Below are 17,022 nucleotides of genomic sequence, written 5' to 3' on the forward strand. Positions count from 1 at the left end.
TCCATTGTTTCTAGAGAATATATGGGGCATATGATTGGGTACAAGAGATGAAATGCGGCAAAGAAATATCTTAAGGCAAGGCAAGTTAATTTGTATAGCACAATTCAACAACAAGGTGATTCAAAGTGCTTTACAGAGACATTAGAAACAAAAACAAATAAAAAGCATGATTTAAAATTGATTAAAACAAGCAAACAAACAAACAAATTAACAAACAAAAAAAAACAGACAACAAACGAAACAGTATATAAAATCAAAACAGATAAAATCAGAACAGTAGATAAAATCAGTAGTTAAATGTAAGTTTTGAAATTTAAGCTTAAAAGTGTGGATTTGGTGCTTTATTCAAATGCAGCTGAGAACAGGTGAGTCTTCAACCTGGATTTAAATCAACTGAGTGTTTCAGCTGATCTGAGGCTTTCTGGGAGTTTGTTCCAGATATAAGGAGCATAAAAGCTGAATGCAGCTTCTCCGTGTCTGGTTCTGACTCTGGGAACTGATAAAAGACCGGTTCCAGATGACCTGAGGGATCTGGAAGGTTCATACTGGGTCAGGAGGTCACTGATGTATTTTGGTCCTAAACCATTCAGAGCTTTATAGACCAGCATCAGAACTTTATCTTTATCTTAAGGTGGTGCAGAACATCTAGGAGGACAACAAGACAGTGGTGTGGTGTGCAATAGGAGTGACAGATGGGTTTGAAGGAGGGTTGGGATTATATCAGGGATTGGCTCCAAACCACTTCTTATTTGCAGTGGTAATGGACAGGTTGACTGATAAGGTCAGTGGACTATGATGTACAGAGAGTAGGGAGCAGGTGGAAAAGAGTCTGGAAAGGTGTAGGTATGAGCATTTAAGTCCGTTTGAAGCAAGACATATTAAATATGTGTGAATGAGAAAGAAACACATGTAACATTGAAAATCCAAAGAATAAAGGTAGTGAAGGTGGATGAGTTTAAATGGGAGTTTAAATCAGTGCACAAGAGAGGTGAAGAGGAGTGTGCAGGCAATGGTGGAGATGAACATGAGAAGGATAGCAGCACAAGTCAAAGGGAAGGTTTAGAAGATCATAAAGAGACCTGCTATGATATATGGTTTGTAGATGGTGGCACTCATAGGAAGACAGGAGGTTGAGCTGGATATGGCAGATGTGAAGATGCTGAGATTTTCATTCTGAATTACCAGAATGAACAAGATTAGAAATGAGTACCTGAGAGCAAGGTTGATCAGCTTGAAGACAGCTGAACAGTGTGTAGAGAAGGGGTAGTGGATATACTGGACAAAGGATGTTGGAGATGGAGTTGCCAAGCTGGAGAAAAAGAGGAAGACCTCAGAAGAGGTTCATGGATGTAGTGAAGAGGTTCATGCGGGGTTGGTGTGGCAGAGGAGGAAGCTAGACGCAGGGTGAGGTGGAGACTGATGATCCACTGTGGCGACACCTAAAGAGAGCAGCCGGAAGAAGAAGAAAAATCAACGCTCTCCTCTCGGGACCGTTACACTTTCGGTCATTTTGGTTTTATTCTCGATACCCTCCGACACAGCAGGCGGCGGTATACGCTGTTAACTTTGGCTAAAAAAAATTGGTCACCGAAGCTTTCGACGAAGGGTAGCTTGTTACTTGAAGCCATGCCCGCAGCAGGTTTGTGTGGACGTTTTCAGCTGGTCTAAGTGCAGCCAGGAGTTACCGTATCGCGACTTTTTTCCCCTCTGTTTGGCCTTCGGTGCGGCGCGAACGGTCTTAAATAGAAACTAGCATTTTAAAGTGCCTTCATAAGAAGAAAAAACGAGTTGGTAAACACTCGTGACTCTCCCGTCATCCTCTGCGAAACAAGTTATGTGGTACATGTATGTGTTGCCGTTATCTGAAGGTAATTGCGAGCGTTCAGGTAACAGCGACTGGCGTCCCTATGAAAACTTTGTAAGTGGTAAGTTAACCGCGGCAGAGCGAGGCCCAATTGTAATACACAAACCCCAGTAGGCACTGCACAAGATACTGTGGTGTTTTTTTTATTGCCCATTTGCAGTGACGACTTAAATCTGTCTCTCAATGCGCCCATATAGGTTTACCTTAACCTGCTAGCCAAATGAAGCTAACGTGCTGAACGTGACTGGTTAGTGTTCCCAAGAGCTGGCCTCCTGATTATTTAACTCTGTCGTGCTCATTTAAAACTTGACAATCCGATTCTTCCTTCTTACTCCGTTAAGTTAGCATTATATTAGTTGACTTGTATTTAATGGTATGATATTACATGAGCTAGGTTGAGATTTATACCGCGTCTGAGATCATGCAGACTCTCACTGCCTTCTCCAGTGGCGATGTTTAGTAAAATGAGCAAATGAAATAAAATTAGATTTGAAGAAACATTTGATCTGGAATAAAGGAAAATAGATTTAAATGTTAAAATAGATAAACAGTAATATCACCTCACTAAAACTTAAAGTTAAATACATGAAATGCATTTAGTCTTCCCCAGTTTGGTTTTATTTATTGAGAAAAGGATGCGTTCACAATAATGTGTTTGTCTTGAAATATAATGTGTTAACTTAGACCAACAAAATATAATAATATTTGAAGAATAAAGTTTTGGAAGCTATTTAAAAACTAAACTGAAATGAACAAAGCCTCCCTCGAAATTAATTGAAATGCATTAGAACTGCAAATAAAACTGAAATAAGAAAAAATCGAAATCACCTGCTCCTTTCTGCTGCTCCCTTTAAGGGTCACCACAATGGGTCATCTCCCTTCATTTCACCCTATCTGTAGCACCCTCCTCTGTCACACTAACACTCTCCATGTTCTCTTTCACTACATCTAAGAATCTCTTCTCTTGTCTTTCTCTTTTCTTCATACCTAGCAGCTCCATCTTTATCATCCTTTGTAGCAACCTCAGTCTAAGCTGACCCTTTCATGTACTCATTTTTAATCTTGCCCATTCTAGTCAGGCCTAATAAAAATCTTAGATCTTCACCTTTAACAGCTCCAGCTCGCCCTCCCGCCTTTTTGTTAGTGCTCCAAACCATACTTCATAGCCCATCTCGCTCCCATCCTCTAAACCTTCGCTTTCACTTTTGCTGCTGTCCTCCTGTCACAAATCACCCGTGACACTCATCTCCACTCACTTCGCCTTGTCTTCACTTTCTTCTTCACCTCTCACCTCTTGATTCCTCTTCCATCCAATGCATACCTCCATCTCTCCACCTTCTCTAAATATTAAAATTGGAATAATTGCAGGCAGATTCCTAGACAGCTAAATAAACATAGCTGATTCCAACACCATCAGTGAAACAGCCTCTTAAATTTTGTCAGTGTATTTGCCAAGAAAACATTTCTCAGTTCGCATGCCCACTAAACCTTTACACAGCCTCCGCGTCTTCTGCTCATCTGAAGCCGGGTTGCAGTATTCAGACATCCTTCTCCCCAGCCACTCTTTCCAGTTCCCCATGGTCCCAAGGCATTCCCAGGTCGGATGAGATGTATAATCTCTCCAGCAGGTTCTGGTTCTACCCCAGGGTCTCCTCCCAGTTAGGTATGCCCAGGAGGCATTCTAACTGGATGCCTGAAATACCTCAATTGCCTCCTTTCAGCATGCAAGGAAAGAGCCTTTATACAGTCACGTGCAGATTGTTTTACATAATAATACAGTAAAATGAATGTGATAAGCTTCAAAAGGTATGAGATATAGTCTGTTTTTGAAACTATATCAATGGTGTGAAGTAATCAGTCGCTTCCTCTTTTTATAGTGTTATATTTAATATTTGGAGAACCACATGATCGTAACAGTCTATTCTTTTATGTCAGCAGGCCACATTGTGTGGTTTGACGATTCCCCAGCCTGCTTCATGCATAGTTTTCAGAGTGTGTGACAAGCTGTCAGGTGAACACTACATGACTTACAGAAGATAACAGAACCCAGAAGAATTTGTGCAGCCGTCATGTCCACAGACACCAACCAGGACCCCCCTCAGCTTGTTAATCCCCCACCTCCCGAGGTGACCAATCCCAGCAAGCAAGGCCGGAGGACCAACCAGCTGCAGTATATGCAGAACATAGTGATCAAATCCCTGTGGCGGCACCAGTTCGCCTGGCCTTTTTACCAGCCTGTCGATGCAGTTGCTCTTGGACTGCCAGTGAGTAGTTTGCACATGTTCAGCTGACAGGGTTACAGTGCATCAAGTCATTTTTATGGGTTTTTCACAAATCATGGTACAAAAATGACTTCAGCCTCAGGATTGCAGGGCTTTTCTTCAGTTAGTTGCACAAGTAAGTCATAGTTTTGCTCATAATGAAAATATTTTTTAATTCCACAATTCCACAAAAGTGATGTTAAGTGGGCATTATATTGTATTATATGATCTATTTAGCCATTGTTGTTAAATATAAATTTACTGGTAGCTGCCAGCAGTTTTATACATATATATAATTTCTTTTTTTTGTTTTTTAGTTTTGTTTTCAGATACGCTAACTTGCTTTGTGTTCCTGGGTCTGTCTGTTCTTCTCTTCTGAAACTACTAGATCTTCTTTTCGTTTTTTTTTTTATTCTCTTACTGTTAATATAATGTTGTCTAAGATATTTTTTTGTTTTTCCTCCCTTTTATTTTGTTCCTAATTCTCACGCACAACCTACATACCACAGTGAGTATAGAGATAATGGAATGCAGTGTCACTCTGTCTTGCATCATATCCTAGTTTTAGCCATACTTCAGTAAGAAATGACTCGAAAACCTGCCGATATATCCTTGATCCTAAATTTTAATACATCATCAAGAATGTGTATGAAGTGTAACTAATTTATTTACCCAATTTAGTGCTGAATCTAAAAATGCAAACAGTTAAAAAAAAAATCATAAATTGATGTTAATTCCAGCCCAATTATCTGACTCACTTCAGACAGTGCAAAAAAGCTAATCTTGGTGATTTTAAGTTGGTCGCGAATTAGCCACCTCCATTTTTGCCTTAAGTTCCAAACACTATTAAGTAGTCTGAATGATGCCGCTTGACTCTGTCTTAATAAAGTAATTAACATTTAGTTAATATCAAGTTTTATAGAAAAAGATTAATTAAATTAAGATCCAACATGAATAAACTGGAAATTGTGCAGTGTCATTGTTCCCCATTAATCAAACTTTGGCAGAGCCTCAGTGTGGGGCAGCGCAAAATGTAATGCTATATTCATCTGACATCAACTCTTTCTCTTAACCAGGACTATCATAAAATAATAACATTGCCCATGGACATGGGAACCATTAAGAAACGACTAGAGAACAACTATTATTGGAGTGCGAGTGAATGCCTGGAAGACTTCAACACCATGTTTACCAACTGCTACTTATACAATAAGGTGAGGAGCTTTGTGATTGCAAATTCCTTCCATTGTTCCCTTACAGATACTAAGCGTGTCCTCACACTGGGCAATATATGCCATGCCGGAGAATGTTTGAGCAAGAGTCGAGTTTTGTATACTGGGCCTGGATGCAGTTAATTTGGCTTTCGGCGTTGATCGCCAACATTTTCTTAGAACGGCATTCACTGTGAAAATTCCTTATTAAACTAATTACCAATTCTCTAAGGCATGCAAGAGGACAATATGTCACCATGTCCAAAATTGGTGTAGTTGAGCTACAAAATGCAAAAAACCATTCCCTCTGTCCTCTTCAGCCTACAGACGATATTGTCCTGATGGCGCTCACTTTGGAAAAGATTTACTTGCAAAAAGTTGCCCAGATGCCTCAGAATGAAGTGGAGATTGTTCCTCATGCTGCCAAAGGGAAGGGCAAAAAAAGTAGCACTCCAGGTAACTCACTTAAAAGAACTTGTAACACTGACTACTTATTAGTAGTAAACTAGTACTTTGATGTTCGGTCGCAAGAATTCAGCAGACTGCATAGGCTAGCACATGGAGTGTGTCACTGATGAGATGCTGAACACCTTGTATGTAAAGCAATAACCAAATATGAGATCAGAGGGTGCAGGCGTTCATGGAGAGTGATGGGTTTTACCGTTACTCTCCAAAATCCTGGCAATCCAGACTTTCAGTTTCACAGCTATGTGTGCTTCTTATCCACTTATTAAAAGTCTAAAGTTTTAATAAGGTTATAGATTAGTTTTAGCAGCATTTTCGCTTTAATTAATTTACATCTTTAAAAACTCTAGGCTAATGAAGGAAATAGGGCAGATAAGAGAGAGAAAAAGGTTTGTTTAAATGAACTAATTGTAACAATTAATTTAATTATTTTTAGAAAGCAGGAAGAGGCGTGAGAGCTCAAGCCGTGCCAAGAGCGACTTTGAAGAGGAGTCATTACAACAAAACACTGAACCCTGTGGCCTTAGTGAACAGCTGAAGTACTGCAAGCATATCCTGAAGGAAATGCTGTCCAAGAAACATTCTGCCTACGCCTGGCCTTTTTACAAGCCTGTAGACGCAGAAGCTCTGCAGCTACACGATTATCATGACATCATCAAGTACCCCATGGATCTCAGCACGGTTAAAGTATGTTTGCTTATATGCCTTTATACATGCATTTGCTTTGTGCCTTGATACACATGCTTTATTTGGTTACCTTTTTTATTTTCAGAAAAAGGTGGATGCAGGAGAGTACCAGGATGCACAAGCGTTTGCTGCAGATGTTAGGTTAATTTTTTCTAACTGCTACAAATACAATCCTGCACATCATGATGTTGTTGTTAAGGCCAGAAAACTTCAGGTGGGTTTGGAATATTATTATTAAAAATGGGTGGGAGGGGGAAAGTTTTGGTTGCTCTGCTTTCTATTTCACTCTGTTTGCTTCAGGGAGTTTTCGAGCAAAGTTTTGCAAAGATGCCAGACGAACACGTGGAAGTGACCTCACAAGCAGGTGGCAGTTTGGACAAACCAGAGTCTGCAGAGGAGCGTGCCACCCGACTTGCTGAGTTGCAAGAACAGGTGGGTGCAGATCAGGTGGGTTGCTGCACAGATGTTTGCCTCATGTATTATTACTAGGTGCTATGAAAAAGTTGTGCAACGCACAGCAAAACAAAGCTCATATCTGATTTAAGTTTGTCCACTGTGCACAAGGAAGTAGTCTCCTTGGATAGCTCAGCACCATTTCCAGAGCTGCTTCTACTTTTAGATTTTCCTTTGTGATCTAGTGCACATCATTGTGCAATCTCTTTCACCCCACCACGACTATAACCCTTACATTGCATTTTATTTTGAGGAATTAAATGCTTTAGAGAGCAAAATGGCAAGCTGGGCTGGCAATACAGTTGCCTTTTTGATCCACAGTTCAAGTCATTTGTGCCAAATATACCACCTTCACGGCTCGCTCTCATTCTGAAAACTGCGGTCTGGTTTCTGAGCCAAAAGTTCCTGTGTGTTCAACTTTCCAAGGTCTGCTGGAAGGCTACTTCCAGGGAGCATGGGTGTTAACTGCGTATTGAACCTTCCTACTGATTCATCATTCTCAGGAATACAAGACTTCTAATTTTTGTGGCACTTTTATTCCCAGCTTAAAGCCGTTCATGGACAGCTTGCTGCTCTGTCTGAATCCCCTGTGAGTAAACCAAAGAAGAAAAAAGAAAAGGACAAAAAAGACAACAGTCGACAAAATGTTGGAGTATTGAATTCCAGATGTACATCAAATTCCTGTGCTAGGTATGATGTTTTGTTTAGCTCATTAACTTTTTTTTATTTTGTGGTATTACTTTTTAACAGAGATTTTCACTGCTTTGTCTTTTTGATAGATATTCATGGAAAGGGAGCAATGAATGGGAGTCAGAGGATGAATCTTTGCCAATGACTTACGTTGAAAAGCACCAGCTAAGCCTGGACATTAACCGGTTACCTGGCATGAAACTGGGCCACGTGGTGCACATCATTCAGAGCCGGGAGCCCTCGGTGTGCAACACCAACCCAGATGAAATCGAGATTGACTTTGAGACGCTAAAGCCATCCACTCTGCGCGCTCTGGAGCAATATGTCAAGTCATGTCTCTGTAAGAAGTTTAAGAAATTTCAAAGTAAGTACCAAGCACAGGCTCACTTGAATTCATTTGACATTAAGGCACAAGTCACCCATAGATTTTCCCTGCTATCACTATCTGTAGCATTTAATCAATGATGTTGCCTCTTTTACTCCCCTTCATCCAGAGAAAAGCCGTCAAACTCCATCTCATCGCACCACCAGCAGCAGCAGCAGCAGTTCTTCAGATTCTGCCAACACCAGCTTCACTGACTCTAGCACAGAAGACAGTGACTCATGATTACTGTATTGATTTTATTTATTTTTGCTATTATGACCAAAAGACATTTCGTCAAATATATTAAACCTCTCTATTTTGTTACCTGTTCGTTATGTTTAAAATAAAAATTCCTGTTGAAAATGTTCGTACTGTATTTTGAATAACGATCTCTCTGGTGTTTATCAGACTCTAAATCTGCAACAGAGCTGGATGGCATTCTGCTTGGGTAAGAGTAGATTTCATTACAACAGTTTCAGATGATAACGTCTTTGATTGACCATTATCCCATTTTTTTACATTTATTTTTTTCTTTGCTGATTTGGAAATACTTCAATTTATATTACTAATATTAAGTGGTGTAACTAAATTGTTTCTTAACCATTTATTGACCAAGATTTATACATGGCGTGGTGGACTTATTTTGGCTGTCAAATAAAACACAGTAACCATTTGAATTTTCTTAAAAGCCCCCAAAATGGTTGAGAAGTACAGTAATGTGAGTGCACATGGTAACATCTAGGCAGATATCCCCATAAAGCTCTTCTACTCTTCTTTATGAAATCACTGGAATTTTTTTCTTTTCAGCACAAACGGTAATGGAGTTATGATCATTTAAAAGTGCCTTTAAAAATAGGCCCACCAGCGGGCCCATGGTAAATAAAGGGTTAATTTAGCACTAAATGCATTTAGGTGTACCATGCAAGAATAATGCACGTTACATAAGACTGATGAATTATCAGGTCTCAACAGTTTTCTTATTTTTATTCTGTATGAAGATGAAATTGAGCAGCAGAGGCCAGGAACATTATGAAACACTGCAGTTTGCTTTGAGGAACAGTCCAAACAGTGGGAATGTAATTTCCCATGAACAAATCACACCATAAAAATTGCTTTCCAGAAACCTTAATAACAAATTTGAGATTTTCGTGATGGCAAAAAGATGTAATGGAGAGTTGATTGCGTGGAATATGAACAGTGCTTGTTGTTGCATACTGTTTTGTTTTCAAATTCCATTCCTGTAGTAACTATTTTGTTTTTTATATATTTCTTTGTTCTATATAAACTAAAAATCAGAATACTTGAAAATAACACCTGTCTGCTTCCTAATATTGTCTTTCTTTTAATATTAGACAAAGTTCACCAGAGTAAAACTAAAATTCAGTTTTTAAATTGTGAATGTGTTTATTAAGGAAAAAAAATCTATCCAAACCTACCTGGAAAAAGTATTTGCACCCAACATCAAGTTGTGCCACCCTTGGCAGCAAGAACTGCAGTTAAGCATTTCTGCTAACTGGCGATGAGTGTGTAACACCACTGTGGAGGAATTTTAGTTCAGTCACGTTGGAGTTTTTGCAAGCATAAATGACCTGTTTAATGTAATACCAAAGCAACTCAGTCAAATTTAAGTCCAAAGTTGGACTAAGCCACTTGAAAATCTTTTTTTATTTTATTTATTGAGCCAGTCAGAGGTGGATTGTTCTATTGTGTAACCCAGGTGCACTGAAGGGAACAAACAGAAGGCTGGACGTTCTCCCTCTGGATTTGGTGGTAGAAACATAAATTCTGCTCTCTATAAATTACAGCAAACTGTCCAGATCCTGAAGCAGCAAAGAAGCTGCAGACTATCACACTACCTCTACCATGTTTGATTTTGTGTTTGTAGTTCTTTTTATAAAATGCTGTTAGTTTCACACCAGATTAACAAATAGTTGCACTTTGGTGTTGTCTATCCACAGAATAATTTCCCCAAAGTCTTGGTGATTGAAATGTGTTTTGGCAAATGTAAAGCGAGCCTTTGTGTTCTTTTTGTTCAGCAGTGGTTTTCCTCTTGGAACTCTCTCCCATTAATGCCATTTTTGCCCAGTCTCTTTCTTACTCAATCATGGACGCTGACTTTAATTGAAGCAAGTGAGGTCTGCAGTTCTGTGATACTCTTTAGGCCTCCTGTCTGACTCAGGAGGTAGCGCAGGTTACCTACTAACTAAAAAGTTGGTGGGACTATATAAGAACCAGTCTATTTACCATTTCTAGAAAGGTTCACTACTGTTCCAAGTTTTCCTTATTTGTGGATAAAGGCTCTCATTGAAGTTCTCTGGGGTCCCAAAACGTCAGTGGCATCAGTGTTTTGCTTGAGCTTTGCATCTTGGCTTTTTTTCTGTCTCCTGGGTTCTTGAGGTTTTTTTTTTCCCCACAAAAAAAAAAAAAATCTTACAAAGCTTAAAAAAAACCCTTCAGAGTGGATGGGAAATGCTTATAACATTGTCAGGAAACAGCTAACAGCGAAAGAAAGCTGCCTAAAACATTAGCTCTACTTCCATCTGACCGTCCAGCTGCTTTGCAAAACTGGCACAAGCCCAGTGCTGCCCGCTTTGAACAGCTGGTGCTTGCACCAGATTACACTCATCAAATCTCAGTGCAACTTTCAACATACATCAGAATGACAGCATATATGGAGTTGGGAAGGTTTGTGTGAGATGTCTGTGGGAGCAAAGAAAAGCTTTCTGGCAGAAAAAAAAATGTGCAAAGTATACCTGTGGCTCAGTTATTGAACTCACCAGTAGATGGCCATCATGTGCCATCTTAATCTTTATTCTTTTTTTTTTCTTGCTTTTGATTTTACAGTGTTCGTCTGTTTCCTATGCATTTTTTCATCATTCGTCAGTACAGTTTGCCATTTCATACAAGAACGTTTATCTGATTTGTAAAAATCAGAAAACCACTAAAAATTATTTAAAAGAATGCAGATCCCTTTTTGTAAAAAAAAAAAAAAAGTCACGTTCTTCAGTTGTGTAGTGCTGGAGAGGTTTGTGAGGCCATTCATCATTTACCCTTTTCTTTTTTTCCTCTCTCTCTGCCACACCAGCCTGCTGTCTTTGCAGTGTGCATGTTGCTGGGTGATGTGATCTTTGTGACCTGCATTCCTGTCATGCCACATGCAGCAACCCTCTGCAACCTCAGGGCATGATTGATCAATGCCACAGCTCCAGTGACAACTAGTCATTTCTGCCACTTCTGGCCATCACTCAGTGCATGAATATAGTGTTAAGAAGACCACACACGTGCATCTCTACAAACACATCGCACAGTTCGTTTGATTAATGGTTGTCTTGTTTTCTTTTTTTCTTTCCCTACCCTTCTTCTTTTTATCACCTTGTAGAAAACCCAGTAGAAATTAATACAAGTGAATGATTGTGGTTTCATGTCAATGTCAGTTTGAATGAACTTTACAGATTGAGCTTCATATGCATCCACTTTTGTTTGGTAAACGATTTATGCTAATGTGACATATACCATAATTGCAAATTAGCAGATGATGTTCTTATACTGTGAGCCTCTTTTTTGTAATATATCTTCAATTTGTAACAAACTTTATGCTTCTAGTTAATCTATTCAAAACCATTACTTACCCAGCAAAATATTTTGCCGAGCATGATATTTTTGCAGTATTGCACTGCATTAAACTCACACGCCATGTATTATCTTGCACTATATCGTTGTCCTTTCTATCATGATAAGCATGATGGTGCTAAGGTTCACGTGCCTTACTCGAAGGTACTCCAGTAGCACCTGTGCAAGGAGAAGGCCTGTTCTGTTATTACACAGACATCAAGCTTGTTTGTGGCATTTTTAGATTACTGCAACTTTAGCTAGCACGTGCATCCACTTTATGATTTTTTTTATATCCTGCATGTGCTTTTCTTAAATGTTATGTTGTGAAATGCATGGGGAACACCACACAAAAAAAGAAAAAGCCATAACTGGATGTTCCATTAGGTTTCACTGAAATGTGCTGACCTTTATTTATCTGTCTGGATGGGATTTTAGATATGTTCTTTTCTTCTATCTCTGTAAAAGATCACATATTGCCATAAGTGAACTTTAAGAAGTAAAACTGAAAAAATCCTCCAAAATTAAGTCATTTTTTCTTCTTCTCAGAATCAATCCCAGGACTCCATTTGTCTTGCTTTTTTTCTCTCTCTCAGGAATTTGAGAGAGCATAGCAACACTATCCTCCACATAAAAAATGCCCTGCTTAAAGATTTATAGGCCATATTTTAGGCTGATGGAACTGTTCAAACAGTCCTTAAAGGTTAAGTGATCTCATGGCTCAGAACCCAAAGGCCAAACTCAAAGACCATTTGTGCATCACAGAATTAATTTTACAAAGGATATTTTCAGTGTCCAGTTTTGTTGCTCATATATTTTTATATGGACTGTGTTGCATACAAGATTACAAAGCTTTGTCTGGGCCAAGTAAGATGGGGGGCAAACTACTAAATGCAGATCTGATATAATGGTATCGTTTGAAGCAAAGTGTTTCACATTAACACTCAGTCTTATATTTTTTTCTGCTGATGCTTCTTGCAGATAGGAAGTACATCAAAGAAAGTGCTTTTAAGATCAGAAAACCACAAAGTATGAAATCTCCAAATGTCCACTGAGTACATATATTTGCTCTTTAGAAAGAGCATCTTTACAGAGCCTTTTCTCGCTCCAAAAAGGCACAGTACTACTGAGGCTTATCCTCCACATAGTCCATCTTGCCTGCCTTTCCATATCAGTGCAAAGTCTGCAACCAGAAGGAGATGTTTCTCTATGTAGTTGTGAAAGATGTTCAATTAATTCACTATTAATCAAACACTGATGTCTCAAGCAGGATAGCTGTTCCCATGGGGATGGCAAAACTTGTGATGCATTATTTTATTAGAAATGCGGTCTGCACATACACTGTATATAGAAGATGTAGAAGAATGTGTGCCTTGAGCTCATATATCCTGTTGCAAAAGAGCCGTTCCACTCATTTGATCTAGCAAAAAGATATTTGATCTATACATGATGTCTTCCTGAAGTTCACAGTTGTGGTCAGAAGCTTACTTACACTCATCATGGGCATGAATGTCATTGTAATTTGGGATTTTTAACGGATTCTTAACTGTTCTTTATCCAGGGCGGAATAGCTGTACAGCACTACATCTTTAATTACTTAAAAAACAAACAAAAAAAAAACAGGAACTGGGTAAACAGTTTGTATTACCACTTTGCCAAAATCTGGAAGAAGTCCCAAACTGTAACACTCAGATGAGAGGAAATTGGTTAGGATCTTCAGTAACAAATCAGGGATTGTAAAAGTGCGATGTGATGAACTGGAAACTACTGGAACACCAGCAACAGTGTCCAGAGTCAAGCAAGTTCTACAGTGCTATAGACTAAGAAGATGGTGACCAAGAAAGAAGCCCTTATTCTTAAATCAACACCTTAAAGCTTGATTGAAATTTGCAGCTGCCCACATAGACCAACTAAATGCCTTCTGGATAACATTTTTATGATCAGACAAGACAAAGATTGAGCTATTTGGCCACAGTGTCAAGAGGTGAAGCTTTCAAATCTAAGAACAATGTAACAGCTGTCAAGCATGGTGGTGATAGCGTCCTCCTTTGGTGCTGTTTTAATGCCGTTGGTAATGGTACAATACAGCAAGTGAATGGAATAATGAAAGAAGAATACCTTTTTCAACTTTAATTAAAGCAACAATAAGACAACAATTCCAAACACACATCAGAACTGGTTTTGTAATGGATGAAGCAGGATAACACTAAACTTCTGGCATGTCCTTCCTAAAGGCCTGACCTCAACCCCCTGAAAATTTAAATTAACTTTACCAATTCAGCCAAGATGAGTGGTCAAATGTCCAGCCACAGTTATGCCACAAACTTGTTCATGGTAACCAAAACCATCTGGCTAAGGTGCAGCTTGCTGAGCCTGTATGTATACTTTTGAAGTCCAACATACATTTAAACTTATACACTCAGTTTTTTTCATAAAAGATATATGCTGTGCAACTATTCTGTTTTAGAAAAATAACAGTTCAAAGAAATTAGTAAAAGCAAAAATTACCATGACATTCATGCTTATGATGAGTATCAAAACCTTTGACGACAGTTATATATTTTCATGTCATGGAACATCTTGCAAAACAAATATATACAAACATTTTGTTATTCAAAGATTGTAATGAAATACAGTACAAGGCAGTTTAGTGTGGGCAACAATGGCTCATTTTCAGGACTTTGGTAAAGTTTGCAGTAATGATCTATGGTTGCTGTTTCAGAGCAGCTGTGGTGTTCATGGTCAACGTAACGGGGTAACAGTTATAAATTACCAATTTTAAACTGGTGATTTACTCACTGAATTCTATGGATACACTAGCTTTATACAGTGTAGGGGTTATAATTTTGTTAAATTCAGCTGTCTGAATGCACGATGAGCAGTAAATCTCAGAGCAGTACCAGCATAGCCTGAACAGAAAGAAAAGTCTACTGGATTACACAGGAGAAATTATTATAACTTATGTCTAATTAATTCTTTTCCACACACTACACTGGGTCCTCCACATGCTAAACCTCACTTCAAGGTTCAGTTAGGTTTGCACATTTTTATTCTCTCACTACATTTCAGAGCCTCTACTTTTTCCACTTTTACTTAAGAGTAAAGAAGTTGAATCAGTACTGCCAGATTATTTTTCACACAAATATCTGTACTTCTACCTGTACTTAAGTGACAAATGTTTATATTTTTGCTATTCCTAGACTTCATTAACCAATAAGTGATGGCTCTGTGGATATGTCCATGTTTTTTGATACAGTCTATGGAGCTGCAGCTACCATGGGAATGTTTGATATCTCCATTAATCTGTGAACAGTCAAAGCCCTTGTGTCACTTTATGAGGTAAACATGGCTGCAGATGGAAGAAAGGTGAAGCTTATAAAGTCCTTACTCTTCAGTGACAGGGAGCTAGATGACAAGAAGTGTGTGAGATGGTGGGTTTCTGTGAAAAATTCTGTTTAGCTGCTCTTTGTTAGTATAAATTCTGTCCATGTCAGCCTTTACTGCTTTCAGGGCACCATGGATAGTACAGTGGGAGAATACTATGAGAATTCACTACCTTCTCCAAATTCTTAAACAAACAGGAAAAACATAATTTGTTCTGGTGGTACATTTCCAGTGCCTTAAACTGCTCACTTGCACAGAATTTGCTATATAAAAAAAAAAAAAAAAAAAAAAAAAAGAAGTCATCTCAAGCCTTCTGAAAACCAAAGCCATCCCCGGTTTCTATATGGGTGATTTAAGATCGTATGAGCCAGCAGCTGTGCAATCTTTAAAATCTTTCAATTTCAAAAGAAGCACCGGAAATCAGGTTTTGCTCTACTTCTCTCATATATGCCCAGAGACAAACTGGCTAAATGTGCTATGTCCCTGTGGGAATGTGGAGGTGGGAAGATGCAATGATGACTGAGCTGATAAAGTAATGAGACATGACAAAGGGGGTTTAACAAGAAACAGGTGGCATATTGAGGTTGGTGACAATTAAGAGATTAATTGACCAACTGTGATTATTTTATTAACAGAAGATGACATTGGGGAACATTCCGGTAGAGTGGGAGGATATGGAAATGAGAAAGGTAGCTGCCCAATTAAAGAAAGGAGCAAAATCAAACCCAAAATATATATCAAATGACAAATCATAGCCAAAACATTGTTGTTGGTTTTTTTATTTCTGTGAAACAATAAAATATATTGACGTGATAGTACATGACTGAATTGCTAACTTAAACATGCATGACCATATTTTGCATTTGCTTTGACTCCATCAGTTCTTGAGGGGGGAACATCTGTCTCTTTGCCAGGTTAAATGTTTACTATGCACACAAACTGCTGTCTTTCTTTCCTGTTGGTGAGAAAAGCTGCCCACTGTGTCTGGAAACAGAACCGATGAGATTGGTTAGTAGCAAGCATGTCGTCTCATTTTATGGAGGTGAGGCCATCAGTCTTTGTAAAACTGAGGAAAGCCATATCCACCAGCAAATCAGTTTTTGTCTGTCGACTGTGGAAAGTTATGGAACGGTTAGCCAACATGCATGCTACCAGGATCCTGAAACTGGAGTACTCAAAATTTAATTTGCTGTCTTTGTTTACATCTGTGCTGGATTTTAAATACAATGTTCAGAATCTGGTCGTTTCGAAGTACTGTGAACTCCTTTTAAAACACATTTTATTGCATTCCCAGAAACAACAGGTAACCCATTACTGAACAAGTTATGACAAGCCAACTGCATTTTTCAGCCTTGAGCATTTGCAATCATGGTAAATGTGGTTTGTAGTGGTAGGTGTGTGGGTTTTTATAAAGAAATTGTTTAACTTTAAACTAATCCGCCGTTTTTGTTTTGTAGAATCAGAAGTCGCCCTTTTACAAACTGCTAGATGTTGTTTGAGGATGACTGTAGACTGGCTAATGGAATAATAAAAAAAAAAAAATAGCAAAACTGCATTGTATGAAATTGATTCTTCTTTTGATCATAGACACACAGTCACCAAAAATCAGCATTTTTAATAAACCAAACAGATGTTTTTAATGGTTTCTCCTGACATTTACTCAGAAACTACTTCATAACTTCATAACATAAGAAGATCATATTAGCCAACTGACATATTATTTAAATTGAAGAATAATGTTAATATGCACACACTAACACTCTTGTGCAGCAAATTAGAGATAATTACAGTCTCTTGCTTTTTTAGGAGTATGTTTTCTTCTTCAGTTACACAGACACTGAGTTTCTGTCTTGCAAAGTGTCAAATACCACAGAATTACTGCATCAGAATATCATCAGTGTGCTATTGTGAGGTAATGTGTGATTCCCACCTCTAGTGGATACTGACAATAATCCAGCAAATACATTTTTCCCTTAATTACATTAATTTACTAAAGTACATAACCCGAGCTCATCCGCTTTTCATGATGAAGTG

At 38.5% G+C, this 17,022-nt stretch overlaps 1 protein-coding gene across 9 annotated transcripts; it reads left to right on the plus strand.

Annotated features, from left to right (window-relative positions):
• Nucleotides 1-1,445: 1,445 nt before the first annotated feature.
• LOC309711042 (bromodomain-containing protein 3-like) lies at nt 1,446-8,362 on the plus strand. Of its 9 annotated transcripts, none has more exons than XM_082541020.1 (10): nt 1,446-1,639; nt 3,800-4,128; nt 5,202-5,339; nt 5,657-5,792; nt 6,238-6,488; nt 6,574-6,702; nt 6,789-6,935; nt 7,486-7,631; nt 7,721-7,995; nt 8,126-8,362. In XM_082541020.1, exons 2-10 carry the CDS (start codon nt 3,934-3,936, stop codon nt 8,236-8,238), a joined length of 1,530 nt encoding a protein of 509 aa, XP_082397146.1. In that variant the 5' UTR covers nt 1,446-1,639; nt 3,800-3,933; the 3' UTR covers nt 8,239-8,362. The 9 variants fall into 9 exon arrangements, with proteins under 9 accessions (XP_082397146.1, XP_082397150.1, XP_082397149.1 ...); XM_082541024.1 differs by having other exon boundaries at nt 6,789-6,920; XM_082541023.1 differs by having other exon boundaries at nt 3,803-4,128.
• The last annotated feature ends 8,660 nt before the right edge of the window (nt 8,363-17,022 follow it).

The sequence above is a fragment of the Aulonocara stuartgranti genome (genome assembly GCF_965226115.1).
Source record: "Aulonocara stuartgranti genome assembly, chromosome: 7".
NCBI classification, from domain to species: domain Eukaryota; kingdom Metazoa; phylum Chordata; class Actinopteri; order Cichliformes; family Cichlidae; genus Aulonocara; species Aulonocara stuartgranti.

Coding starts and splice junctions, on each gene's coding strand:
- LOC309711042 (XM_082541020.1), top strand. CDS start 3,934: ATGTCCACAGACACCAACCAGGACCCCCCTCAGCTTGTTAATCCCCCA. Junction 4,129..5,201: donor CAGTTGCTCTTGGACTGCCA/GTGAGTAGTTTG, acceptor TCTCTTAACCAG/GACTATCATAAAATAATAAC. Junction 5,340..5,656: donor ACTGCTACTTATACAATAAG/GTGAGGAGCTTT, acceptor TGTCCTCTTCAG/CCTACAGACGATATTGTCCT.